Source organism: Podarcis gaigeae (genome assembly GCF_964106915.1).
Source record: "Podarcis gaigeae genome assembly, chromosome: 17".
NCBI classification, from domain to species: Eukaryota; Metazoa; Chordata; class Lepidosauria; order Squamata; family Lacertidae; genus Podarcis; species Podarcis gaigeae.
In genome coordinates, this window is record NC_139694.1 from 8,884,756 (window position 1) to 8,912,004 (window position 27,249).

Genomic DNA, 27,249 nt, shown 5'->3' on the forward strand with positions numbered 1-27,249 from the left:
AAAACAAAGTAGAACCTACATACAGCAAGTGTTTTGTGTTGTGTAGGCTATTTGTTATGTGCAAATGGCTTGAGATACCTTTTAGGTCCATAAATGACCATATTCAACACAAAAAAGGGTGGCAGTTTGTTGTTGGCAAGGGACAGCTTGACATATAAAGGGCCCCATTGCCTTCAGTAGCTTAGGGCCTCATCAGACCTAGATCTGGCCCTGGGGGCGGGGGGCGGGATGTAAGCCTGCATAACGGATCGCATGCCACCCACCCACCCCATTTGAATGGGAATCTCCCTCAATATTGAGGGGGTGTGGAGGAGGGGAGCTGCACTCCTCAAATATTTTATATCAGTTGGTGCCTAGTTTAGTCCGTCAGAGCATAGGAGCCAACTCCAATGCCGAGGACCAATTGCCCCCCATCCAATAAAATATTTGAGGGGGTCTCCCCCTCCAAAGGGGACGCAGGTTGCGCTGTGGGTTAAACCACTGAGCCTAGGGCTTGCCGATCAGAAGTTCGGCGGTTCGAATCCCCATGACGGGGTGAGCTCCCGTTGCTCGATCCCTGCTCCTGCCAACCTAGCAGTTTGAAAGCACGTCAAAGTGCAAGTAGATAAATAGGTACCGCTCTGGCGGGAAGGTAAATGGCATTTCCGTGCGCTGCTCTGGTTCGCCAGAAGCGGCTCAGTCATGCTGGCCACATGACCCGGAAGCTGTATGCCGGCTCCCTCAGCCAATAAAGCGAGATGAGCGCCGCAACCCCAGAGTCGGTCACGACTGGACCTAATGGTCAGGGGTCCCTTTACCTTTACCCCCTCCAAAGTTGATGGGCAATGCCATTCAAATAGTGTGTGTGTGCCATGTCCTGTGATCAGTTGTGTGGGGTGGCCCTTATCTCTCTCCCCCCCCCCCCAGTATTCAAGTGGGCACCCCTGCGCCAGAGGGAAGGCTCACTTCCTTCCAAGTTAATATGGGCTAGCCCACCCATGAGGCAATGTGAGGCGACTGCCTCAGGTGGTAGGATCTACAAGGGCAGCGGAACCCGATGTCACAGAATCATAGCGTTGGAAGGGATCCTGAGGCTCTAGGCCAGCGTTTCCCAAACTTAGGTCTCCAGCTATTTTGGGGCTACAACTCCCATCGTATCTAGCTAGCAGGATCAGTGGTCAGGGATGATGGGATTAGTAGTCCAAAAACAGCGAGAGACCCAAATTTGGGAAACCCTGATGTAGCCCAATGCCCTGCAATGCAGGCATTGAGCTATCCAGCTAACTTTTTTGCACCTATCATGGAATCCAAGGTGGCATACAGGGGTGCCAATTTGAATAACATATTGGGAAAAGTTCTTCTTGATGTTCACCTGGACTCTTGTAACTTGACTCCACTGGTTCAGGTCCTACCCTCCGGAGTAGGAGAAAACAGGCTTGCTCCATCTTCCATGTGACCCCTTTCCAGGCTAAACATGCCAAACTCCATCAAAAGTCTTGGTTTCCTGACCCTTGATCATCTTTGTCACCCTCCTCTGCACACATTCCAGCCTGTCAATATCCTTCTGAAATTGTGGCACCCAGAATTGGACACAGTACCCCCAAGAGTTGTCAGACCAATGTAGAATAAGAGCAGGATGATTACTTTCGTTGAGCAGCACACTATATTCCTGTTGATGCAGCTAAGGATAGCATTAGCTTGTTTTGCTGCTGTATCACACTACGGTGGCCTACTAGGATCCTGAGATCCTTTTCACATATACTAATGGCAATCCAGGTAAACCCCATCTTATATCTGTGCAGCTGGCTATTTCTGCCCAAGTGTAGAACTTTACATTTGTCCCTATTGAAATTCACTGTTAGTTTTGCATGAAAAGGAACACAAATGTGGTGGCATAGAAATTGATAAAAAAATTCACAGAAGGCAAAGATACGCACTGAGAGAGACAGAGTTAGGACCCCCTCCTCTGGCAATCTGCACAGAATTTTGCTTGATGGTTGCCATCAATTTGATTTTAATTTGATTTTAATTAATTTTATAATGAATGTTTTTAGAATGTTGGATTATTTTGATTGTTGTTAGCCGCCCTGAGCCCACCTTTGGCTGGGGAGGGCGGGATATAAATAAAATTTATTATTATTATTATTACTTCTTTAAAGTATTGTTCCTCTGCGAAGATGGATATGGTAAAGACTGGAGCTAAAAGAGGTCTGTTCCTCACATTCTTTGAATTTTGGTGTCAAATATTCTTGTGGCATCCAACAAGTTTCCATCTCAATTTAACACTGACAGTATGAGAAGTAGTATGTGGCAGAATTTATTATCTGACAATTGAGAAAATGAGATTATGACATTTATATGTGGAATCTGGAGTTTTCTGGATAGCTTACAGTGGGGGAAGATGCAAATAATTATAAAAGAGTATTACTGGCACACATGTTTGGAGGCGCTTATAAACCCAAACCTAAAAATTTAACAGTTAAAATTATGGGTGTGAAAATATAAAATGGAGCATATGTGAAAATTCGGTTCAGCTGTACCTTCCACATATCCAATATTGATTATTAGGTACCAGAGATGTTTGCACTATTTAAGTATCAGGGTCACTAAAGCAGTCCAGAAAGCTAAACTAAGAGAAATGTGCTATATTGCTAAGCAAAGGCTGGTTTTCTCTCCTAGCAAAAATCTAGCAACGATAAATTACTAGCAGATCCTGCAGATGGAGACCTTGAGCATGACATTTCTATGCACCGAGACAGTAAGCAAACTGTTCGCTTTGTCTGCAGATTTTAATGGATACAACAACCCTTGGTCTCCAAGAGAAAAATCTTAGTTGTTATTATTTATTAAAAGTATTTATGCATTGCTTTTCTGCCCACAAGGGTCTCCAAGGCAACACAGAGCAAGTACAAACAATACATATCAAAAACACCAATTAAAAGCAGCAGAGGACTATCATTAAAACAAAACCACAAAACTATAAATGCATCAAAAAGCCAGGCAGAACAAAACAAGTTTTTACAGCCCACCTTAAAAATTAGGCAAGACTGGGCCAAGCTGACCTCCCAGGGGAGGAATTCCACAATGCTACAGAAAAGACCCCACCCAAGGCATCCACCAAACTAGCATCTCTCCAATGGTGGTACATAAAACAGGGCCTCTGATGAGGGTAATAATTTTTGGGCCTGCTCATACAGGCGGAAGAGATATCCTGGCCACAAAGCATTTAGAGCTTTATAGGTAAGAACCAGCACCCTGAATTGTTCTTGAAAACAAACAAGTGTAGTTGATGTAAGACTAATGTTGTGTGGTTCCATAGTTTTGCACCAGCTGCAATTTCTGATCACCCTTCAGTGATGGCCTCATGTAGGACAACCCATGCAAGATGAGAAAACCGTTTCCTTAAAGCCTGGAATGAACAGACAATGCCTCCATGCATAGATATTGGTATGAGGAGTAATAATATCTCCAATATCACTACAGAGATCAAATATATATATAATTCAAAAGGAGAATAAAAGGACACATATCCACCCTGCTTTTTGTTTGACCTTTATTCTGCTCTTGGCATTCGCAATTGGAAAAAAAGAAAATAAAAAGAAGACAGGCAACTTCAATTTAAACAGCCTGCTTGCCATGATCACCAGCCTCCTTTCCCTCCTTTCTTTTTCTTCTGCTGCTGTTTCTTCTTTGTGGCAGCTGCGCCAACAGGCTTTTGATGCCTTGGCGGTATCATGTTGCTCGTTGATCCAGATGGAACTGCCGTTACGGTGCCAGGCCTTGGGGATGTAGGTGGACTACTTGCAGTCTTGCTAGCATCCCTGTAGACAAGGAAGAGACAAATGGGATTATTATCACACAGAGCTTAGATGTACGGTGTATCTTCTGTCCTCCTGTCAGCAGCAAAAACAAAACAAGCAGGTTAAACCTCACGTACATGTCATATATTACTGCTTGCAGTGAAGAATTCATTCCTTTACATAAGAGAAGAACACTGCTTAGAAATTCTAGCTCCCCTCCCTTTTTTTTTTTACAATAAGCTGTGGGCAGAATTGAGCCACTGCTAGCTAGTACAGTTGTACCTTGGATCCCGAATGCCTTGGTATTCAGACGTTTTGGCTCACGAACGCTGCAAACCCGGAAGTGAGTGTTCTGGTTTGCAAACGTTCTTTGGAACCCAAACGTCCGTCAGGGCTTCCGATTGGCTGCAGGAGCTTCCTGCAGCCAATCAGAAGCCGTGCTTTGGTTTCCGAAAGTTTTGGAAGTCGAATGGCCTTCCAGAACGGATTCTGTTCAACTTCCAAGGTACGACTGTATACTGCAGGTGCTACAATATATACATCAGCATGCCATTCATATATGATGGTTTGGAACAATTTTTTTATTCTTGGAGAACATGTGGCTGGGGGGGGGGTTCCACTCTTTTCTAGGAGCTGGATACTTTCCCTCTAGGATGCCTGCATACAGACACATTCAAGTAAAATCCTGATTCCTGTAGGACTGCCAAGAGAGATTGAGATACTCAGTCACCAAATGAGTTCCTAAGTTCCAGCCCTTCAGATGACTTGAGCCAGTGGTTCTCAACCTTGGGTCCCCAGATGCTTTTGGCCTACAACTCCCATGATCCCTAGCTCACAGGACCAGTGGTCAGGGATGATGGGAGTTGTAGGCCAAAAACATCTGGGGAACCAAGGTTGAGAAAGGCTGCGGACAACGCCTTCGTCTCTTCATCCTTCCCAGGCCCTCAAAACCTGCTCATCTTCCTGTACTCTCTCATCCTCCTATAGAATGACTGCCTCTCTCCATATGAACCGACCCAGATACAGTGGTACCTTGGATTATGAACTTGATTCGTTCCACAGGTCTGTTCTTAACCTGAAACCGTTCTTAACCTGAGGTACCAAAGTTCTTAACCCAAAGTACTACTTCCAAGTTAGCGGAGCTTGTAACCTGAAGTGTTTGAAACCCGAGGTGTTTGTAACCCGAGGTACCACTGTACAGCGATCATTTGAGGCCCTTCTTTGTGTGCCTCCTCCATGAGGTCTGGAGGGTGGCAACATGAGAACAGGCCTTTTCAGCAGTGCCTCTCTATTTGTGGAGTGCCCTCCCCAAGGAGGTTCACCTGGTGCCTTCATTACAGTGGTACCTCGGGTTAAGTACTTAATTCGTTCCGGAGGTCTGTTCTTAACCTGAAACTGTTCTTAACCCAAACGACCAATTTAGCCAATGGGGCCTCCTGCTGCCGCTGTGCCACTGCAGTACGATTTCTGTTCTCATCCTGAAGCAAAGTTCTTAACCCGAGGTACGATTTCTCAGTTAGCAGAGTCTGTAACCTGAAGCGTATGTAACCCGAGGTACCACTGTATACACATTTAGGCACCAGGTGAAAACGTTCCTCTTCAACCAGGCCTTTGGCTGCCTATCATCCTATATCCTTTTAAATGTGTTTGTGTTTGGGGGGGTGTTGTTTTGTTCTATTCTTGTTTTTATTATGAATTTTGTGGTTTTATCTTGTGTTTTTATGCTGGGAACCACCCTGAGAGCTACAAAATTTAAAAATAATAATTTTAACACACACCCCTCCCGATTGAGTATAGTGCCAGTTCCAAAAAGCCAGTTCTTTAAGCCTTTTCTGAATGGCAACTGCAGAAAGAGGGCAGGGATGTCCCCTTCTCCACTCCCTTACTGTAACTCTCATTCTCTACCTGCTCTTGGAGATTGTGTGCAATAGTGATCTTCCTTTCAAGGGGAGTAGCTCTCTTTGATTACCTGATTACCTTGCCCTGGGACACTGAGAGGACTCTAGAATCAAGGTTCGCAAGGCTGGGTCCCGTTACTCACAGTTCAGAAGAAGCTGCTGTTGTTGCTCCTTGGGTTCCTTTCCCAATCTGGTCCTTCTTCTTGCCCTTCTTCCGCCCGCGATAGTAGGAGCGCTCCCGCATTGGAAGCCAGCGCTCAGGGTCAGGAGCAACTTTAGGGTCATAGTTCTTTGGCAGTTTTCCTAAGGAGTAGGTTAAAAAAAAAAGAATACAGTGGTGCCCCGCAAGACGAACGCCTCGCAAGATGGAAAACCCACTAGATGAAAGGGTTTTCCGTTTTGGAGGCGCTTCGCAAAACGAATTTCCTTATGGGCTTGCTTCGCAAGACGAAATGTATTGCGAGTTCCTGCGGGTTTTTCCCCCTTCCCCCCCCCTTTTCCTAAGCGCTAAGCCGCTTATCAGCTGATCCGCTAAAAGCCGCTAAACCACTAATAGCGCTAATCCGCTAAGCTGTCAATGGGCTTGCTTCGCAAGACGAAAAAACCGCTATACGAAGAGCCTCACGGAATGGATTAATTTCGTTTTGCGAGGCACCACTGTATTCCTTTTCTGAATACTAAGGACTATTCAGCATGGGAGACTCATCATGATTTAAAAACAGCCGCACTGCAGGTAAATGCCTTATCAGCCAAAGCTGTACAGCACTTCCATGGTCGGAGACAGACAACGCTCTCACTGTGCGCAAAACACAAATACCTTTATGCTGACATGTTTTAGCTTTTCATTGCAACAACAAAAATTGGGTTGTTGCAATTAGCAAGCTATACCTAGACTTTAAATACTGTGGAGAACCGACTTCACGTAAGAGCATGGAGACCTACCGTAGATTCTGGTGTATAAGACAACTTTTTAACCCCGGAAAAGAGGTTAAAAAGTCGGGGGGCGTTTTACACGCCGGGTATGGGCGGCCCGGAGCGGAGCCCGCCCCCCGCTACAGTGGGTCTGAAACAGCAGCAGCGGCGGGCTCCGCTACGGTGGCTTTCTCCTGGCACGGAGCTGCCCAGCGTATTAGGCGACTGGGCTTATAAGACAAACCCCCAAATTGCAGCTGCCAATTTGGAAGGGTCGTCTAATATGCCGGAATCTACAGTACTCAAAACGCTCATGTTAGAAAAGCACTCCTAGATCGGTCCCCAAAATATCCATCTATTTTTGTCTCTGACAGTGGCCTGCAAAATGCTTTAGGGAAGTTTGTGTGCAGAAAATGAAGGCAACAGCCCATCCCTGCTTTTAATCCCTGCAACTGGTATTGAGAAGTATGGTGCCTTGAAACAAGAAGTTCAGGACGCTACCATTAATTGTCACACAATTGCTGCAATTTCCTGACTTTGGCTGAAAGTCAACTCAATTTGAGTCGTTTTTTAAAAATTCCACCCTAGTACAGTGGTGTTTAGATGAGGAACATGTAGCTCTGCAGATGCTGTTGCACTCCCAACTCCTATCTGCCCTATGCAGCACTGCTAATGGGCAGAGATACCTAGCAGTTGATAAATATTTAACTTTAATAAATAAAGTATGTATTGACATCCTTCTTTGGTATCCCTGCACCCAACCACTCACTCCCACAAGTCCTCCTTTGGGCCTGCGGTTCAGAACAATTGGTCCATCTAGTTCATTACTGCCTACATTGACTAGCATCTGCTTTTAAGGTCTCCAAAAGAAGTCCTTCCCAGACCTACTTGGGAGACACTGGGGATTGAACCTTCTGGGAGACAAAGTCCAACAACATCTGGAAGGTCATAGGTTCTCAACTCCTGGCTTAGATAGTTTTAGCCAACTTCTCCAGAAGCACTTTTGAACTCCAAACAGCTATACAGTCATTGCTAACAAGACACTCACCCTTCTTTTTCTTCTTCTTCTTCTTGACGTCACCTTGGCTGGAAAAAAAACACAGCACATGGAACACACATGAGCCTGCTTCAGATGCAGCAGAAAGAACAGAGCTAATGGATGCCAAGGGGAGCGTATCTAATGGCTTTGTACAGGGAAAGAAATAGGGCAAGTTTGTAGCTGGAAGACAGAAAATGTATTTTGGTCGCTGAGCTGGACTTCTTCATATTAACACTGACTCAGGAGGTCAAGGATTACTTAAAAAGCTTCTTTACCCTTGTTCTTTCTGCTGGTTCTCAACCGCGGGTTTCCCTCCTTTCTTCCGAATGTATGTAGCCCCATGCGAGTTTTCAAGAGCATCCACATCTACTTTCAGAGACATAGTGTCCGAAGAAGGCAAGTGTTTGCTAAGTCTATTGTGAAGGAGGGGTTAAGGAATAACAATATGAACACATTAAGCAAATAAGAGAGAGAGAAAACCATTCTCAGGATCTCAAAAGCAGTTTAGTGGGTACAATAACGACAGAGAGAAACTAAGTTAGGAGACTGGGAAGAATTCTCTGTTGTATAGGAATGGAATGTTATATAATGGGGTAACAAATTAGTTTTTTACTTTCTGGATGGGCAAAGTGACCATGAGAGCCTGAGCTTCTAAAAGAAACAGAGGTGCTTGGCATTTGGGGATCAAAACAGTAGAATAGTGTTTTTGTACTTCTGCTTGATGAAAACATGGAGTTAAAAGGAAAGATTACCAACCCAGCTGTACCTGAACTTCCTAGTTGGATGTGTGTGTTGTATGCACTCTATGAGACAACAGTGAGGTTCAAAGGCCAGTGAGATGTGAAAGTCTTAGAACATGCACGGGGGAATTCCAGAAGACACAGGATTTCTTTGGCAGAGAACACGGCATCATACTCCAAAAGATGGAAACTTTGGAAAGCATCACTGCAGCAATTACTCTGATATGAGGAAGTGGTCAAAGAATGCCTCCTTGTCTCACCTCCCTCAGCCACACAAGGAAGGATACACTTTAGCTTTCTCACCATCAACCAGGGAATATGCAGAAATAAGCTGGGCCAGGGTATGGACATCATCTGGATTTTGCCTACAAAAGTAAAGAAGTGTGAGAGTTATAGCCTGTTCTAAAGAGAGCAGTCAGCCCAGTGTTACACACCACAGGAAAGACACCTCATATAAGCAGGCAAATGAAGCACCCTGCCTCCACCTTCCATAGGAGCCACAAACAATATTTTCAAGATGCATGCTGGCTCAGGTAAAGCTGCACCTTAGAGATGGGTGGCAGGGGCAGCTCTATCAAGGGAAAGGGACCAAAAGAGAATCTAATGAGTGAGGAGGTTGCTCACTCTGTGGATGTTCCAGCAGCTCATTGGGGCAACACCCATTCGCTTCAATAGCTTGCCAAAAACCAGGTGTGCCCACAAATATAAGGGATTACAGGGTGAAAAAAGTGTGTTCAAAGCACAGGTAAAAACACAATTTCCCCCTCTTCTCTCACGCAGCCCCTGCTGCACACTCTCCAGAGGGACCCACTGAAGCAGATTTTGGGGGCACGCGGGGAGAGGAGAGGAATAATAATAATAATAATAATAATAATAATAATTTATTACTTATACCCCACCCATCTGGCTGGGTTTCCCCAGCCACTCTAAGCTGCTTCCAACAGGAGATTAAAAATACATTAAAACTTAAATGTATTAAAACTTAATGTATTAAAAATACATTAAAATTAAAAAACTTCCCTAAACAGGGCTGCCTTCAGATGTCTTCTAAACGTCAGATAGTTGTTTATTCCTTTGACAACTGATGGGAGGGCATGCCACAGGGTGGGAGCCACTACCGAGAAGGCCTTCTGCCTGGTTCCCTGTAACTTTGCTTCTCGTAGTGAGTGAACCGTCAGAAGGCCCTCGGCGCTGGACCTCAGTGTCCAGGCCGAACGATGGGGGTGGAGACGCTCCTTCAGGTATACTAGAAAGGTAAGTCCCACTGCTAAGTGGGATGCTGTTCATGTAACACTGGGCACAACCCATTTTTAATATGCCTTATCTCATTTGCATAAACATATTTTTAACACTACTGAAGTAATTGTCATCTTCTGTTTCAAAAGTTAGTGGGGCCACTGAGTCTTTTGCAGTAAAACTCACTTATTAGCTCTCAGGAAGGGACTTACTTCCACAGCTCCTCTAGATCGCTGATGGCTTCCTTCTTCCGTCCGTGTTTTAGCTTGAAGTTGACAGCTTCCCTAATTAACGACAAATGAACTGGAGACTTTGGCTGGGGGTGAAAAAAGGTTTGCTGAAAGTTAAGTTTGAAAACAACTGAAACAATGACATGAGTGATCACTCTCTTTTTTAACCCGCTGAAGAGACACTTGGAGCCATGAGAGTTTAGGGGACTCTTAAGAGCAGCGGTTGTAGGTAACAAAGGTGTCTCATTCGTACAAGAAATTCCCCCTGTGCACCCTCAAATCTGTTCTGGGTTCCTCCTCCACCCTCCATATCAGATGGGGACATGCAGAAGGGCAAGAAGTTCCACTGAGCCATTGAAAGTCCTTGCATGAACAGGACAACTTTGATGGGATACAACTGCAATGGTGTATTTGTCTGTTACGAGTTGCAAGATTGCAATCACACTACCAAGCTCAGAATACTGACTTTCAACAGCTGTGGGATCATAACTACTCCAGTGCATAACCGAGTCTAAAATCAGGAAAATTCTGGACTACAGAACAATTTTTTTGCAGACTTCCGACCAGCTGAGGCACAGCACACTTCCCCTCAATTAAACCTGAGGGCACATTTCACCTTGTGCACACAAAGAGGTCTACACTTAGAGCAGGAGCTGCTGACCTTTTGGAGCCTTGAGCGTATTTTCAAACCGAGAAGCTGTCACAGGCACCATATGTACAATGCACCTATTCTAATGGCTGCAACAGACTTCCTCTTTCAATTCTGATTTCAGAGGAGGGATGGGCACTGCAGGTGCCAGCGAAGGCCACTGTTGGTATATGTGCACCCAGCCTGTTAGCAAATCTTGACTTAAGTATGTGTAAATGTGAGAGCTACTCCACACTAGGGGATCTCTCCTGAATTTTTGCATCCATCTCTTTCAGGCCAGTTAATTCCATGGACTCTGCACCAGAAGTTGTTGGGTGATCCAAATGACATCTACTGACAGATAAATTGGAGAACTGCTCCAGTGAAGGATGACCGGAAGGAGACGAGGCCAGAACAGGCAATCATGCAGAGAGGCAACAGGCAGCCTCTCCATTGCCGTGGAGATTTGGGGCTCATGGGAAACTTGAATTATTTATTTCTTGCAGCACAGTAGCAGTTACAAACCATTTATGAATACAATTGGCCGGCAAATTCAGATTACAAATGTCCTTTTACATTATAAAGAGCTATGATGTACTGAACATATTTCTACTATTTTGTTTTGTCTGAAATGTAAAGCAAGTTGAACACAAAATACTGGGCAGCTTATCTGTTGGCATCTCATCGGACTATTACTTGCCTGAAATTCTTGATACCATTCAATCGCTTGAGCCAAGACCTCTATAGCACTATCAATATCTTCTTCATGGCTATACATTGTCACTAATGCAGATACCTATAACACAACATTAAAGTCAGAAATATATTTAGCGAGCAATAAGTACTGGAATGTATGACAGGGCCACATTTTAAAAAAATTATAAATGTAACTTTATTACTTCATTAAGTAGAATACTGTCACCACATGGAAGTGCACACACACTGAAGCAATAGCTACTTCTCTTTTACTACATTTCTTCAAAAGTAATGGAGTCAAGTGGCAGCACTCAAGGGATAAAGCAGCCTTGACTTAATATGACAAGAAAGAGTGCAAGTTTTCTCAAATAAGAATCAACCTTGCTGTAATGTGCTTTGCTCTCTCCAACACATGGCATCTATACAGCACTTTTTCAAAGCATCCAAGCATTTCACATACATTTTGTTAATATTCCTTATAGCCACCATGTAAGGTAAGCCATATCAAAACTCTGTGCACTGCTTGTTCCCGTATTGGGAGAACCTTGATTAAGATGCATGTTGGAGGCATTGCTTTGCAGTGCCATCTTAGAAAATTTAGTGAGCAAACAGGAGACAGGGCCTTTTTGGTGATAGTGCTGCAGCTCTGAAATACTCTCCCAAATGAAATTATTTCACCCAAAACTGAATGAACCTTTATTCTGGCAGGCTTTTAATGTGTAACACCCTAATTTACTACCATCAGTTTAAGTATCTTTTACCCTTGCTGCTGTTAGGTTTTTATTTTATTTTTAATTATTTGCTGCATGAGTTGCTAATTGTTACTGCTTTTAGAAATTGGCTATTAGTTGTACTTTTGCTCAATTGCATTGAAAAGTTTTGTGTTGTATGCTTCTTTTAGCAGAAAGCAGGATATAAATATTGTCATTCCCATATTGGAGGAGCAGGAAAAGCCTGAAATATTCACGCAACTTAGAAATTAAGCAAGTCATGGAAACTATTTATATAAGACCATAACATATGGGATATCTTGGCGCAAAATTTTGGTTATTTACAACCTTGCTTCAGGGCCAAGTTCACAATTGCTGCTAGATTAGTAGCCAAAGATTCATGTTGTTGAGTTACACACCTCTAGCAACAGGAGGCAGAAGAGATCAAGATGTCTGTTATTGCTAAGTCCTGTGGACCAAACACATTACTGATCAAGAGTCCAAACAGAACTTACGCATACAACATAAAGAGGCAAATGAGCAACTTGTAGTCCAGCCATGATGGGACTTGTCAACCTGGGAAGGCAGCCCATCTAGGAGAACGAAAGCTCTAATCCTAAACCTCCACTGCCTTGTGGGATGTCTTCAGGAGAAAAAAAGGCGCCAAGGAGTAAGCCCTACACAAATCCAGCGTGGAGTTCCTAAAATGGTTGGATGGTGCCTTGCATACCTCCTTCCAGCAACTCCCGCAGCCAAGATGGTGCCAAACATATCGCTCCGCTTTCCTTTGGACCACATCAGCGAGGCCGAGAGGGGGGTCTTGTAATCTGGGCAGTCCAGGACCTCCAAAAACACTGCCCTGGCTTGTGCCCTGGGGAGGTCACTTCAGTGCTGCTAACACAGTGGTTTGACTCCCCCTCTCCCCCAAAGCTCCATTGTCTCTTTTGACAGACAGATGTCAAAAAGAAAAAGTAGTCTAACCACCCAAGCTAAGGTCAGAATGGCATGTTAGGAGAAGAATATGACATTGGGGGTGGTGTCAATAGGATGCATAAAACTCTGTGTGTGTTTAGATTTAGCTGCAACCTACCATGCCTGGTTTGTGCCTTAACTCTTCTATAGACCTCAGGATGATACATGCTTTCGTGACACTGCCTTTGAGAGAGAGAGAGAGAGAGAGAGAGGGAGGGAGGGAGGGAGGGAGAACAAAAAGTGTGGTTATTGGCAATTGGCTCCAGTCCTCTGTGCTAGGACATCTGTTCTACCATCAAGCAACTCTCTTTTTATTAGACAGATGAAAAAGGAGCGATTATAGAAACCATCAATCAGGGCTGCATGCTTGCCACGATTCTGCAGAAGCCAGCTTCATGAGAAACTCAGCCTTTTATTTAAAGAGCGAAAGTTGCTAGCTCTTATGACTGCAAAAAAATATGCATGAAAGCATGTGGGAAATAACTGAAGTATCAAAAGCTAAAGGGATGTTTAAATAAGAATTTCACTGGTCACAGCTGAGAGGGTTCAGGGCTCCATATTTTTCCTTATCCCTCCCCATAATGAGTAAAACTTGAATTATGCAAAAATGCTATCATCATCATTGCTCTGTAAGAAAATCATACAAATTTGTTCAGGTTGCAAGCTTTCTAGATGGTGAAGACTTCAGATATTGCCCCTTCCTGCCTTTAACCTAAGCTCCCCCAGAAGGCAGCCTCCCTCTGAGAAAAAAATGAGTTAAGAATGAGAGTGCTCATTTGGAAACAGTATGGAACTGTAGCTGAATGCTCAGGAAGCTTCTTTCCAAAGGAAGCAAGACTACTGTACCTTGAGCAACTTTCAACTGTGCCATCGTCAGCTTAATCTCTGCTGCTTTCTCGGGGTGCTGATCGGCAAACTCCTACAGGTCAGAAATGGAAACACAAATCAAGAGGCTTTCAGACAGAATCAGCTTCAGAATTTCCAGAACAGGCACCTTGCAATGAATAGTAATTGCACTGTGGAGTCTTATGTCTCTTGACTCTCCTGTAACAAACTCAAAGTCCCTAATAATAATAATAATAATAATAATAATAATAATAATAAACTTTATTTATATCCCGCCCTCCCCAGCCGAAGCCGGGCTCAGGGCGGCTAACAACAATCAAATAATCCAACATTCTAAAAACATTTCATTATAAAAATTAATTAAAATCAAACTGATGGCAACTGTTAAGCAAAATTCTGTGCAGATTGCCAGAGGAGGGAGTCAGGCTGCGCCCTGACCAAAGGCCTGGTGGAACAGCTCTGTCTTGAACAGAAGCGACAGGGATACACAGCAATATGTTAAGGAAGGGTCCCATTTGCTATGCCATTACAGTGGTGCCCCGCAAGACGAATGCCTTGCAAGACAAAAAACTCGCTAGACGAAAGCGTTTTCCGTCTTTTGAGGTGCTTCGCAAGACGAAAACGTCTTGCGAGTCTTGTGAGTATTTCCCCTCCCCCCCCCCTTTTCTAAGCCGCTAATAGCCGCTAAGCCGCTAATAGCGCTAATCCGCTAACAGGGGTGCTTCGCAAGACGAAAAAACCGCAAGGCGAAGAGACTCGCGGAACGAATTAATTTCGTCTTGCAAGGCACCACTGTACCTAAAATATGCTTAAGTCTAAACCATGATTTGCAGTACACCTCAGAACTATAGTTTTCAGCCAGGCACATTTATGTAGTGCACCTATACCAAGCCACACTTAAGGCAGTTCTCTTGTCTCTCTAAATCTCTCACTGCTTGCAGATCTCAGACAAGCAGATCTCACTATTGTATTCCCATACCGAACTTCTTGGGAAAAGGCTTAGCTCAACAAGCTAATCCATAGTTTCACTGAATGCTTGGGCTGGTGAAAAATGACGCTGTCGAATCTAACTATTACTCCCAGTGTCCAGCAGGTTCATGAATTCCCTTCCTCTTCAACCTCATCTAGATGAACAATGATTCAGAGCTTTGTCATCTCCTGCATATTTCTTCAAGCAGCAAACCACAGCCTACCTGTAGCAGCTCTATTGCCTTGGTATGCTGTTTCTCTCGACACAACTGTGCTGCCTGGATTAGCACAGGGAGCAGATGTTCGGGACTCTGTGACTGTAAACTTGATGCCAGTTTGCGACACTGATCTGCCTAAGGAACAAGAGAAAAAGAGTGGCTGGTTAGGAATGCCGATTCTACAGAGAGAAGGCAGGATTTAGAAGTGTAAGCCAACAAACCAAGGTGCTCCCTGCCCTCCTTGGTAACAGACCATAAAAAGTAAAGGGGCCCCTGACCATTAGGTCCAGTCGTGCCCGACTCTGGGGTTGCGGCGCTCATCTCACTTTATTGGCCAAGGGAGCCGGCGTACAGTTCCGGGCCATGTGCCCAGCATGACTAAGCCGCTTCTGGCAAACCAGAGCAGCGCACAGAAACGGCGTTTACCTTCCCACCGGAGCGGTACCTATTTATCTACTTGCACTTTGACGTGCTTTTGAACTGCTAGGTTGGCAGGAGCAGGGACTGAACAACAGGAGCTCACCCCGTTGCGGGGATTCGAACCACCGACCTCCTGATCAGCAAGCTCTAGGCTCTGTGGTTTAGACCATGCATCAAAGCAATTGAAGTGGCACAACATTACCTGGTTGGTGTACATGGCCAGCAGAGCTTTATTGAATTCTATTGCTTGGAGCTGTTTCTTCGAGAGTTTATGCTCAACACCCTCAGCGTTGGTCAGTTTCACCTTTTTCTTTGAGTCAAAGACATTTTGGTCCTGTGAAAGACAGCATCCCAAGATGCATCACTCAATCAAAGGTAACATGATGTTTCCCAGGTTGCTTGCTGCAATAAAGACACGTCACGCTCCTTTTGTGTGATTTTTTCTGCAAAACATGCTTGAGGAATTACTAGGATAATGCCATACCTTGTTAATGGTAATGATGTTGTTGGCGATGACAGCAAGCAACCCGACATCTGTTGGCCTGCAGAGAACAGGGCATACATGTGCATTTGTAAACATGTCTTCTTTTTTAAAAAGATGCCAAGACCACCAATGCCACCATTTTACAGAAGTCACTTACTTCAGTTTGATTATCTGATTGTAAAGTTGCAGGGCTTCCTCTGTGTGACCTTGCAGCTGCAAGATATAAGCCATCTGACCGTGAATAATAGCCAGTTCAGCCTCAATGTCTTCTTCGGTAACATCCTAAAAGGAAACAGTAAAAAAAAGTTAACACACAACCTTGAAACCTTGCACCAGTTATATAATATCCACAGATCAATGGGTGGAATCCAATGTCAAGTCAGTGGACCCCAACCCCCCAGAGCAGATTTTGGGGGGCGGTATTCATGGGGTTGCCACGGAGGGGAAGGGGAGAGAAAGGGTAAATCCAATTTATGCAAGCTGGAATTTAGTATCACCCAAACCTGCAAATATATCTATTGGTAACTAGCAAACTTACTAGTAACACAGCTAGAGAGCAAGCCTCATTGAATAGAGAAAATATGCATTGGATTGCACTCCTGATACCATTTCTCTCATTGGGTGAGTCACGCAAGCATGCAAATCTCATCCACTGATATCACCGGGAGATAAAACTGCCTCACTTTGCCATTATTGTGTTCACTAACAATACTTTTTAAAATGGCTTCAGCGGATAATGGAAGCTCTGGATATTTAAATTGTTAGTATCAGCAATGGCCCTTGCTACAGAATTCACAAAGTTTAATTCTACTCTGTTAACACTTCTCAGTGAAGCCGTTCATGGGAAAGAGGCACACTGCTATTTAAAGGCGCAGAAGTAAAAAGAAAAGCGCTGATGGAGAACATTTTAAATCCAGTGTTATGAAGGAAAGCAGGCAGATAGCACATAACCAAGCAGATTTATGCAATTAGCTTACATGCACACATACTGAGAATATTAAAACCTGCCGAGCGGAAAAAGTATTCTCGGTGTAACACTAGTGACTCACCGAATCTTCTGAGAGAGACTGGCGACACAGATCTACAAGGAAAGTGTGACAAATTAATTTTGGACATAAGAAGAGCCCTACTGGATCTGACTGAAGGCCCATCCATTCCTGCCCCTTGATCTCACAGTGGTGAACCAGATGCATACAGGAAGCCTATAGGTAGGAGTGCAGCAGCACTCTTCCCACTCATGCTGCCCAAAAACTGGTATTTAGAGTCATATTGCCTCTGACAGTGGAGGTAGCACACATTTTGCCATAGATATGAGCCACCAATCAAGGTTGCACCACTGATTAACACCTGCCTATAGAAACTTCATTTGCATCACAGAAGTGCAAGGATGTTGATATTTCTCTATACAGTGGTATCTCTACTTATGAACGCGATTCGTTTCGGGGTGCCGTTCGCACCCTGGAAAGTCCATAAGTAGAGTGCCGCTACTGCGAGTGCGCGAAAGAGCGCTTCTGCGCATGTGCGGAGTGCACAGATGGCTTCTGTGCATGCAGCGAGCCCGGAAGTAAACACTTCCAGGTTTGCCGCATTCATAACCTGGAAAGCCGCAACATGAAGCAAACATAACACAAGGTATGACTGTATTTGACAGCATCCTATAATCATTCTCCACATATCTTAATTCCTAATCTGCCCTTAATATACTAGATCCTAAGTTTCCAACTGTGTTTCGATACATGATACAATTATGGATTTCTTAGTAGTACTATCAATTTAACCATCTTGAGTTCTCCCCACATCTCCCTTCAGTTCTATTTTGCTTGGTCTTTGCTTGTTTTTCCAAGTTGCTGGGGGGGGGGGATCTAGCTATTTGAAACTTGATTTTGCTTACCAAAATGAATGCAAATTAGTGCAGGGAGGAAATCCTGTGCAGTCTATAGGAACAGCAGGTTACTGGTGGCTGTAAAGGAATTCTTGAAATACATTTGCAGATGCAGAGAATAAATTTAGGGACACAATAATCCCCATGTCTATTTTCTCAATTTAATTTATTAAAGGATTTAGATCTTGTGACGTTTTTCCACAAAAGCAGCACAACGGGTTACAAGGAAAGGACAAATTAATCTTCTCATTCATTACCTTCTGCTCTTTGTAGGCTTTTCATTGCCTCGTTCAGCCTGGCCTGCCCAACCAAAGAACAAGCAGCATTGTAACTCAGCTCATATGTGGCTTCTTGAAGGCCAAGATCCTCCTGGACAGAGCAAAAATAACGAAGTAAATAAAGCGATACCTTGTTCTGAATTACAGTGTGAACCAGTTTGCATGAACACTTTGGGTCAGATGGCTAGAAGCAGATCAAAACAATACTTCCAAAGCATGAAGGGTTCTTAAATTAACATGCAGTAAATTCAAAAGCCATAAGCAGGTGATACATACTAACAGGAAGCTGTATGAATACCCTTCTTTCTAATTATATACGAGGCACAAAAGAACAATATGCAAGCAAATCACACGATTCTAGAAGCCCAAGCTCCTTTCATCAAGCGTTTCTTTCATTCCTTAGCACACACTGGAGGTAAGATGTTGTAGTAGCATAAAGATTCTTTTGCTTATAAACAGATGTTAAGTAAATTACTAAACAAAGGATTGTGCATACATTTACGGCAACAAACAAGAACTACATTAAAAACGCAAAAGTAACCACCAGTATATCAATATAAAAAGGCAACCAGAATTTTAAAAACTGTATCTAAGGAAGATTGTAGGAAAATGCAAGTTGGTTTTTTTTAAACTGCCCACTTAAATATATGCAACCCTGGGTTCAAGCAAGCTTCCTTGGGTGGGGCACTCCACGGTCTTAAAGCTACCACAGATGAGGCCATCCTGTGTTTCCACCTGCTGTATCTTCTCATGGGGTATGTGTGTGTGTGTGTGTAGCAGGGCCAGTCTCTGATGGTGCGATGGGGCTGTGGCATGAATCTGACCTCTGATCAGTCATGTTACTGCTTGCTAGGGAGTGCGAGAGGCGGAGAGGGAGTGCTGGTGTATTTGCACCGTGCTGACCTTGCACCTTGCCCTCTACCTCCCAGTAAGCAGCGGTGGTAGAACCAACCTGGAGTCAAGTGAGCAGCAGCTGGGTGTTTATCCTTCCAGCCTTGAAATAATAATAATCATTTATTATTTATACCCTGCCCATCTGGCTGGGTTTCCCCAGCCACTATGGCTGGCTTCCAACAGAATATTAGAATGCAATAGTCTATTAAACATTAACAGCTTCCCTAAACAGGGAATGTCTTCTAAAAGTCAGATGTCTTCTAAAATATTGCAGAATTCGCTTTTGTTGTCTATCAGTCCCCACGTTACAGGAATTTAAAAGTGTATGAATGTCCTCAAGTGCCAAGTTCCAATTATCCTCATCTGTGATTGGGAGAAATGGCATAAGATCCTAATCCAATTCATAACTTCCTGAGGAAATCCTTTCCCCGCCCCAAAGTAACAGAAATAAACTGTCAATGTAGTTTGACAAAAGCCTTTTCGGCATCTAGAGAAATAACTGCAGCCACATCAGCTCTTTTACTGTTTGAAGAATCCCCTTTTCCTACCAACCTTAAATTATCTGCTCCCCCTCTTTGGCAAATAATATTAATGTACTACTATAGCCATCACAGTCTGGTTAGCAATGACTCCTATTATCTTGCTGACGACAATAATTAAGGTGATTGGCCTATAATTTGGACAAGTTTGGTCCTTACCAGACTTGGGAATAACAGAGATATCAGCTTCATACGTCAATGTTCCAATAATAGATGAAGAAGGAAGTCTCTCTCTCTCTCTCTCATATGTGCACATACACACTGCCACAAACTTACTTACTGGTACGACTTTCTCCCATGTGCTCTGTGCAGCAATAACTGCAGAAAGGTTTGTTTTCCGTTCCTCTTCATAATCATCTTGTGAGTTGCGTATGAGGTCCCGGTACACAGCTAAACAGTCGTCGTAACGTTCTAATCTGTACAACTGGAAGGAAAAATCTGGATTAGCAGCTCAACAGACCAGAAAACGGTCAAAACTAGGTCTGCAAAATAAAACAGCAACCATAATATCTCAGTAACGTTTATAACTATACCTATAATCCAGGCAGGTATTGGACGGGATTCAACTAAGTTGCTGCATGCACAGAATGTAGTCAGGTCGCAAAATGGGATTTCCTCCTCTTCTTCCTTGCGTCCCCCAAATCTTCATTGGAGTGTTGGGGAACCCCCAGAACACGTTTAGGGGGCACACAGGGGAAATCCCATTGTGTGAGTGGGCCTTGTTCTGCACATGCATACCCCACTTTACACTACAATGAAATCTAACCCCAGTTCTTCTTCTTTTTTGAAAAAAAACTTTATTGAAAAAGAATAACCACAAACATGCACAGTTATCTCCCGCTTGGACTACTGCAATGCGCTCTACATGGGGCTACCTTTGAAGGTGACCCGGAAACTACAATTAATCCAGAATGTGGCAGCTAGACTGGTGACTGGGAGCGGCCGCCGAGACCATATAACACCTGTCTTGAAAGACCTACATTAGCTCCCAGTACGTTTCCGAGCACAATTCAAAGTGCTGGTGCTGACCTTTAAAGCCCTAAACGGCCTCGGCCCAGTATACCTGAAGGAGCGTCTCCAGCCCCATCGTTCTGCCCAGACACTGAGGTCCAGCACCGAGGGCCTTCTGGCGGTTCCCTCATTGCGAGAAGCAAAGCTACAGGGAACCAGGCAGAGGGCCTTCTCGGTAGTGGCGCCCGCCCTGTGGAACGCCCTCCCACCAGATGTCAAAGCGATAAACAACTACCTGACATTCAGAAGACAACTTAAAGCAGCCTGCTCAGGGAAGTTTTTAACGTGTGATATTTTAGTGTATTTTTGGTTTCTATGGAAGCCGCCCAGAGTGGCTGGGGAAATCCAGCCAGATGGGCGGGGTACAAATAATAAATTATGATGATGATGATGATGATGTTATGGATGAAACACTGAACAAAGACCAAGCCCCATCCATATCACTAAGCAACAATTTTCTTCAAGAAGAGCGAATGTATAATAGTTACCAAGGTCATCAATTCTAAACTGTCACTTCTGGTTGTTGAGAAAATCAATGCCAAAAGTTCTAGGCTGAAGAGCAACAACATAGCATGTGCCTATAGACCCAGAGTTGTCATGGGAAACACACTGTTCCTCCAATGCATTTTGTCCATCACAAAATATCCCTTTTGGTAATTCCCAGAACACTGAGAGGCACTTCACAATTGCTGGAATAAGTTTCCATGCTAAGCCCAGGCAATTCTAGTTTCTACAAGATGTTTCTCTAAAGCATTTTATCACCCCTTAATCCTCAACCAGGAAGATATTGAAAAGCAAGTAGAAGATCAAAATTTTATACTTGGCTTTATTATTAATTAACTATTTTATTATTATTATTGTTATTATTATTATTATTATTATTATTATTATTATTATTATCCAATAAATTCATACATACCAATAAATTTATACATATGCAGAATACCCCCATAAATGAAAAAATATTATCACTTGCTTATATTGACATTTCCAGCATTATAACCAGTTGATTTTAAAGATCAGTTATCTTTAGGTGAAGTGAAATACCACTGGAGTATCATATTAAATTATGGTCTCATAATGTTGTGCACAATGAAAAATATGTGACTAAACTGCATTTACAATTTTGATGGTCATAGGACCATCCATGAGGCCAAGAAAGATGGCAAAAATTAAGGACAGGTCTGCTTAATTAACAAGAACCATTATAATCCGTCTTCACCATTCAGCAGTCTTGGTAGACTGTCAGCATCCATTGCTGCAGGACTGTATTGTGGCTGACCCATTTAAGGGATTGCTAACCTGCCGTAAAAGGGCACACATTTAGATTGAGAAAACTCTTCCACCACAGCACCTGAAGCCTTATATCCAGTTATTAAAAGCAGTAAGAGTTTGCAGAGCAGTAGTTACCACTTGTCCATACAGCTCCTTTAGCTTGTCTGTCTGCTGACTGGCTCCCTGAATGGTCTTCAGAGCATTTTCAATCCTGTTCAGCCTGTATTCACAGTAAGCCTTCTCAAAGGCTATCACATCACTGTAACATATAAGCCGGAAGTCGGATGTGATTTCTCATTATCAACTCTTCAAAAAGCAGTTGTGTTTGCTAAGACTCATTCCTGAAGATTGAATCCTATATACACTGACATCATATTGAACCAAACAAGGGAACTAATACTTTAGAAATCATAAGACATATTTTTGGACATGTGTCAAGTTTGTAATTATGTAAAATAATATGATAGGTTTCAAGAAAGGAGCTAATATGCATGAATTTCTCATTGTCTCAGACTAATATGGCAACAATATTCTAACAGATATATTGCAACGCAGAAAAAGCAAAGATAGAATGGCTTCACAATAATAATTTTTATTTGCTTAACAAGACAAAGAAGTGTGTCTATATTTTGTGCATTGAACACACATTCCTTTTGCACACCACACTGTTTTTGAAAGTGCTGGCTTACTGACTGGTACAATCCTTACTGGATTGATATTTTTCTTGATATCCCATAAACTGCTTTTTTATTAACACTAGATTAACATTCTTGCATTGCAGGGGTTGGACCAGAGGGCTCTCAGGTTCCCTTCCAACTCTACAATTCTATGATTCTATGTCTTGTAGCTTCTTTTCCCACAATGCAACTAGGAAACCTTTTTTGATACATACAGACACACAGGATTTAGGTCAGCAATTATGCAGCTGCATGCTGGGACATATTAGTGTGTGCCTCCAGCTGTTTTTGGACTACAATTCCCATCACCCCTTGCCACTGGTCTTGCTAGTCAGGGATGATGGGAGTTGTAGTTCAAAAACAGCTGGAGGCACAAGGTTGGGAAACACTGCTCTAGTGCACCTAAAAGCACACATTCACACTGGAGACTGCCTGTTTCATCTCTGCATGGTCTTGCCTCCTCCCAATTAGCTTTCACTGGCGGCAGCTAAGTCTGTTGTCTCTATGTATGGGTGTGATATGGTTACTTTAATACAGAGACTCACCATTGTTACCCACCCTTAGCAGAGGCTGAAACATGAATTTGTTGGGGAATTACCGGCCTTCCAACTAGGAAGAATGCTCATTACAGTCATGCACATAGAAACACAACTGGATAACTCCTGTAACATCCGGGAATTTTACCACCCCACACTCAAAGAGTAAACTTTTTTACCCTACACTTTGAGAATTAATTGACTAAGAAGAAAGAAGATTTTCTTGAAACTGTATTTTTCTTTATTTTGTAAATGCTTCCATTTGCATATTTTGAAAAACTGAAAGAACTCTTGCACTGTCTGAAAGCCATGTTTTTTGATAAGCAGCTAATATTCAGCACTCACCTGGTTAATACTTTGGTATGGGTGTTAATCACACTGAGAGCTTCCTTAAAACTTCCGTTTTGGATAAGGCAAACCACTTTGCAGTGAAGAGCAGTTGCATCATCCTTGCTGATCTGCAGTACTAGGAAAAGCAAAAGCAAGGAATTAAACAATGAGAACCCAGGCACTGTTATTTGTATCTTGAAAACAAGCAGTTTAGGTTATCACAGCACTTTTCCAACTGTGGTCTCCAGGGAACCAAATTATACCAGTTGGAAGCTTATTAAAGGCTCCTTAGTGAGAAGTTTGGTAGGCAAACTTATATTCTTCCTTCCTCCTTCCTTGGGAGGTTTTTAAGCAGAGTTGGGATGACCATCTGCCATGGATGCTTTAGCTGAGATCCTTGCCCTGCAGGGGGTTGGAATAGATCACCCTTGGGATCCTTTCCAACTCTACAAGTCTGTGATACAATGGTAGAAAGACAGATTGCTAGGGAAGATCAACAGTGAGAGGGCAATGTGTAGCTGCAGGAGGGAATACTTTGCTGCAAGTCTAAACACACATTACGTCCCACTGAACATAGCAGGACTTATTTCAAAGTGATATGACAGTTTCATAGATTAGCATCCTAACTCAATTCAATATAGCAATTCAATTCTTTTACAGATGCATAACTGCACAGCCCACTTCCTCTTTACATACGTGGCAGGTTTTTCCCTAGCACATCCCCTGTACAACCAAATAACAATTCAGCAAGCAAGAATTTCCCAAGCATGCAAGTACAGTGACATGAATGACCACATCGTGTATTTCTGCCTGTCACACAACTGTTAAAGCCACAGAGCACTTCAAGGAATAAGTGGCTGCAATCCTAACCTCACTTGTTGTTGTTTAGCTGTTTAGTCGCGTCCGACTCTTTGTGATCTCATGGACCAAAGCACGCCACTTACCTGAGAGTAAATCCACTGAATTGAACTGCACTGTTACTAATACTCAAGTTACAGCATGCTTTAAAATATTCAAAACACTTCACCTGCATTACCTCACTGCGGTCTTTACAAACACCCTAGAAACCAGGCCGATATTGTCGTTAACCATTTTTAATGTTTGACATTTCATTATGTTTTTAAGATGTGATGGAAGCCGCCCAGAGTGGCTGGGGAAACCCAGCCAGATGGACGCAGTATAAATAATAAAATTATCATCATCATCATTCCCCTACTGAAGTGGGGCAACAGTGCTAAAGTTGAAGGACTAGGGGCTTGCCTGGTGCCACCCACAAAAAAGAGTGAAGCAAGCACGAAAGGGGCACGGGAGAGGTTATATTTTCTGAGAATCCTCCGGAAAAAACAATCTCTCAAAGGACCTGTTGATGGCATTTTACCATTGCACTGTAGAGAGTGTATTAACTTATGGTCTGTGTGTGTGGTTTGCGAGCTCCACGGCCAGGGAAAAAACAATGCTGTCCAGGGTTGTAAAGACTGCAGAGAGAATAATTGGGTGCACTCTTCCCACCTTAGATCAAATCTATGCTGTCAGGTGCCATAAGAAAGCGGCAGAGATAGCGCAGGATAGTAGGCACCCCAGAAATGATCTCTTTCAGCTTCTGCCTTCTGGAAGCCAGGACTAGCCGTCTGAGAAACAGTTTCTACGCAAATGCAATTCTGGTTCTAAACGCAGCATAAGGGGCCTCTATAGTATACAGTGGTACCTCGGGTTAAGTACTTAATTCGTTCCGGAGGTCTGTACTTAACCTGAAACTGTTCTTAACCTGAAGCACCACTTAACCTGGTGCCGCTGCGCCGCCAGAGCCCGATTTCTGTTCTTATCCTGAAGCAAAGTTCTTAACCTGAAGCACTATTTCTAGGTTAGTGGAGTACGTAACCTGAAGCGTATGTAACCTGAGCGTATGTAACCCGAGATACCACTGTAGTGTATTTTAAAACGGGGTTTCAGAGGTTTTTAGGGGTTTTGGAATGTTTTATGTAGTTTTTCAATTTCCTTGTTCTGCATGGGACAATGGCAATAAAGATATCGTATATCGTGAACACCGCCTGCCGCCGGGTCACCGCTGAGTATTACTGGAGTGGCTAAGCGAATGAGCCACCCCTCAGCGACGAGCAAATCTGAGGCAAGCCGTTCTTCCCGCTCTGCAGGGTTGTTGTGAAGGTTCCAGCGAAGCTAATGCACGCGAAGCGCTTGGGGACGTGTTTCGAAGCTACTTCGAAGGGGGCTTAACTAAGAAAAAGTGGCAGGCTGCCCCCCACCCCAAAGAGAGAGAATAAAGGCGAGGCCAAGCGCAAAGCCCCGTCCCTCGCCCTGTGCCACTTCCGTCGCCCCCCACTCACTTTTATTGACCGACTTGAGGGCGCGCCCGAAGTCGCCGTTCTGGCCGCAGCGGTTCACTTCGCTCCACAGCGAGGCCACCGAGGCAGCCCCGGCCGCGCCGGCACCACTTCCGCCACCCGCGCCCGCCGCCATCTTGGCAGAGGGAGAGAAGCAGCGGAGGGCGGGGGGGGGGGCAGGATAGGCCAGGGAAAGCGGGGCGCCGACAATGGCCTTTCGACCCGGAAGTGCATCCACGTAGCACTCTAAGCCTTCGTCGTGTACAAAAAAAAAGCGCACCTCTCTAGGAAAACGGCGAGCCCAATGCGCATGCGTTTCCAGGGCCCACGCGCTCGGGCCTCCCAAGCAGGCGTGCAGCGAAGGCGCATGCGCGAGTTGTTGAGACTGGTTTGGCTTAGAATCATGGAGTTGGCAGGTGCCCCGAGGGTCATCTAGTCCAACCCCCTGCCCACTTATTACCTACTCGTTTCCTGTCACCTAAATCTGGGAGCTTCTGGGCATAGCAGAATTCCTTTACCTCAAAATGCCTTTCTCAACCTGTGGGTCCCAGATGTTGTTGAACTACAGCTCCCATCATCCCTAGCTAGCAAGGCCAAAGCTCAGGGATGATGGGAGTTGTAGTCCAACAACATCTGGGGATCCACAGTGTTGCTCAGACTTGGGTTTCCAGCAGTTGTTGAACTACAACCCTGACTACCGGTCCTGCTAGCTAGGGATGATGGGACTTGTTGTCCAACAACAGCTGGGGACCTAAGTTCATACCCTCCCAACATTTCTCCGATGAAAATAGGGACATCCTAATCCATTATCATTAATTTTATTATACCCTGCCCATCCGACTGGGATACCCCAGCCATTCTGGGCAGGTTCCAACATATATAAAAACATAATAAAACATTACTCTTTTATAAAAACAACAACAACAAAAACCCTTCCCTATACAGGGCTGCTTTCAGATGGCTCCGGGGTCAGACAACTCCATACCCTCTGATTAAAATAAGGATGTCCTAAGGAAATCAAATCAGAAACCGGGGTGGCCTTTGTAAATCCGGGACTGTCCCTGGGACATATGGAGGGTCTGTAAAGTTTGAAAAACACTGCGAAGGGTCAAGAAAACTCCAGCCTCATCCCCCTTTCCTCTCTCAAACTGAAACTTCAAAGCTGGGCTAATCTTGGCCCTAAACTGCTGCATTTTTCCCTTGGTTCACTTGGTTCGTTGTTATATAGCAATAAGCAAGAAAGGCCAAGATCCTTTTGCCTGCGGCATTGCTGCCCTCCAATCTAGTTTTTCCTGTAATGCTCCACAGCCTCCCAACAATGTGCAGGTAAGTGAATTTGTGAGGAAAAACACAGGAGGGGTCCCCAATGGCAGGCAACAAAGATACCAAGTCAAAGGAACGAAAATAAAAGTGGCATTGATGTAAACCATTTTTACCCCTTTTCTATGAATGGAAAATCTTGTTCCTCTATTTTTGGTTTACATAGTGGCACTAGCTTGTATACATTCAGTGACCTTGGATTGTATTATTTTTAGCTTACTGTATTATCTGTAGTTCATTGGACTATTTTGTACACGTTTACATCAATATCACTTTTGCTTTTGCTAAACTGGGTTCCTGCAACTTGTGAATTTGTGGAGGAGACAGAATTTGGAGTGATTTTTTATTTTTTAGATGGGGAGTACACACAGCTCTGTCTATATGCTCAGCT

General features: G+C 43.8%; 1 protein-coding gene across 2 annotated transcripts; it reads right to left on the reverse strand.

Annotated features, from left to right (window-relative positions):
* Positions 1 to 3,515: 3,515 nt before the first annotated feature.
* On the reverse strand, positions 3,516 to 25,860 carry SRP72 (signal recognition particle 72). Of its 2 annotated transcripts, none has more exons than XM_083718952.1 (19): positions 25,542 to 25,860; positions 23,215 to 23,335; positions 21,792 to 21,915; positions 19,651 to 19,794; positions 17,917 to 18,028; positions 16,827 to 16,858; positions 15,935 to 16,059; positions 15,778 to 15,835; positions 15,496 to 15,627; positions 14,880 to 15,008; positions 13,687 to 13,759; positions 12,959 to 13,023; positions 11,163 to 11,258; positions 9,817 to 9,920; positions 8,656 to 8,733; positions 7,904 to 8,041; positions 7,638 to 7,675; positions 5,821 to 5,980; positions 3,516 to 3,800 (listed from the first exon to the last, which is right to left on the reverse strand). In XM_083718952.1, exons 1-19 carry the CDS (start codon positions 25,672 to 25,674, stop codon positions 3,620 to 3,622), a joined length of 2,043 nt encoding a protein of 680 aa, XP_083575078.1. In that variant the 5' UTR covers positions 25,675 to 25,860; the 3' UTR covers positions 3,516 to 3,619. The 2 variants fall into 2 exon arrangements, 1 of the variants encoding a protein (XP_083575078.1); XR_014559351.1 differs by lacking the exon at positions 3,516 to 3,800 and adding an exon at positions 4,067 to 4,131 and having other exon boundaries at positions 5,757 to 5,980.
* Positions 25,861 to 27,249: the final 1,389 nt, after the last annotated feature.

Bases quoted from the DNA above. Each gene is read 5' to 3' on its own strand.
- SRP72 (XM_083718952.1), bottom strand. From the start codon at position 25,674: ATGGCGGCGGGCGCGGGTGGCGGAAGTGGTGCCGGCGCGGCCGGGGCT. The intron at 19,795-21,791 runs GTAACTACTGCT...TTTTCCTTCCAG, and splicing joins AGGAGCTGTATGGACAAGTG to TTGTACAGATTAGAACGTTA. The intron at 7,676-7,903 runs GTAAAGAAGCTT...TTTTTTTTCCAG, and splicing joins AACCAGCAGAAAGAACAAGG to CCAAGGTGACGTCAAGAAGA.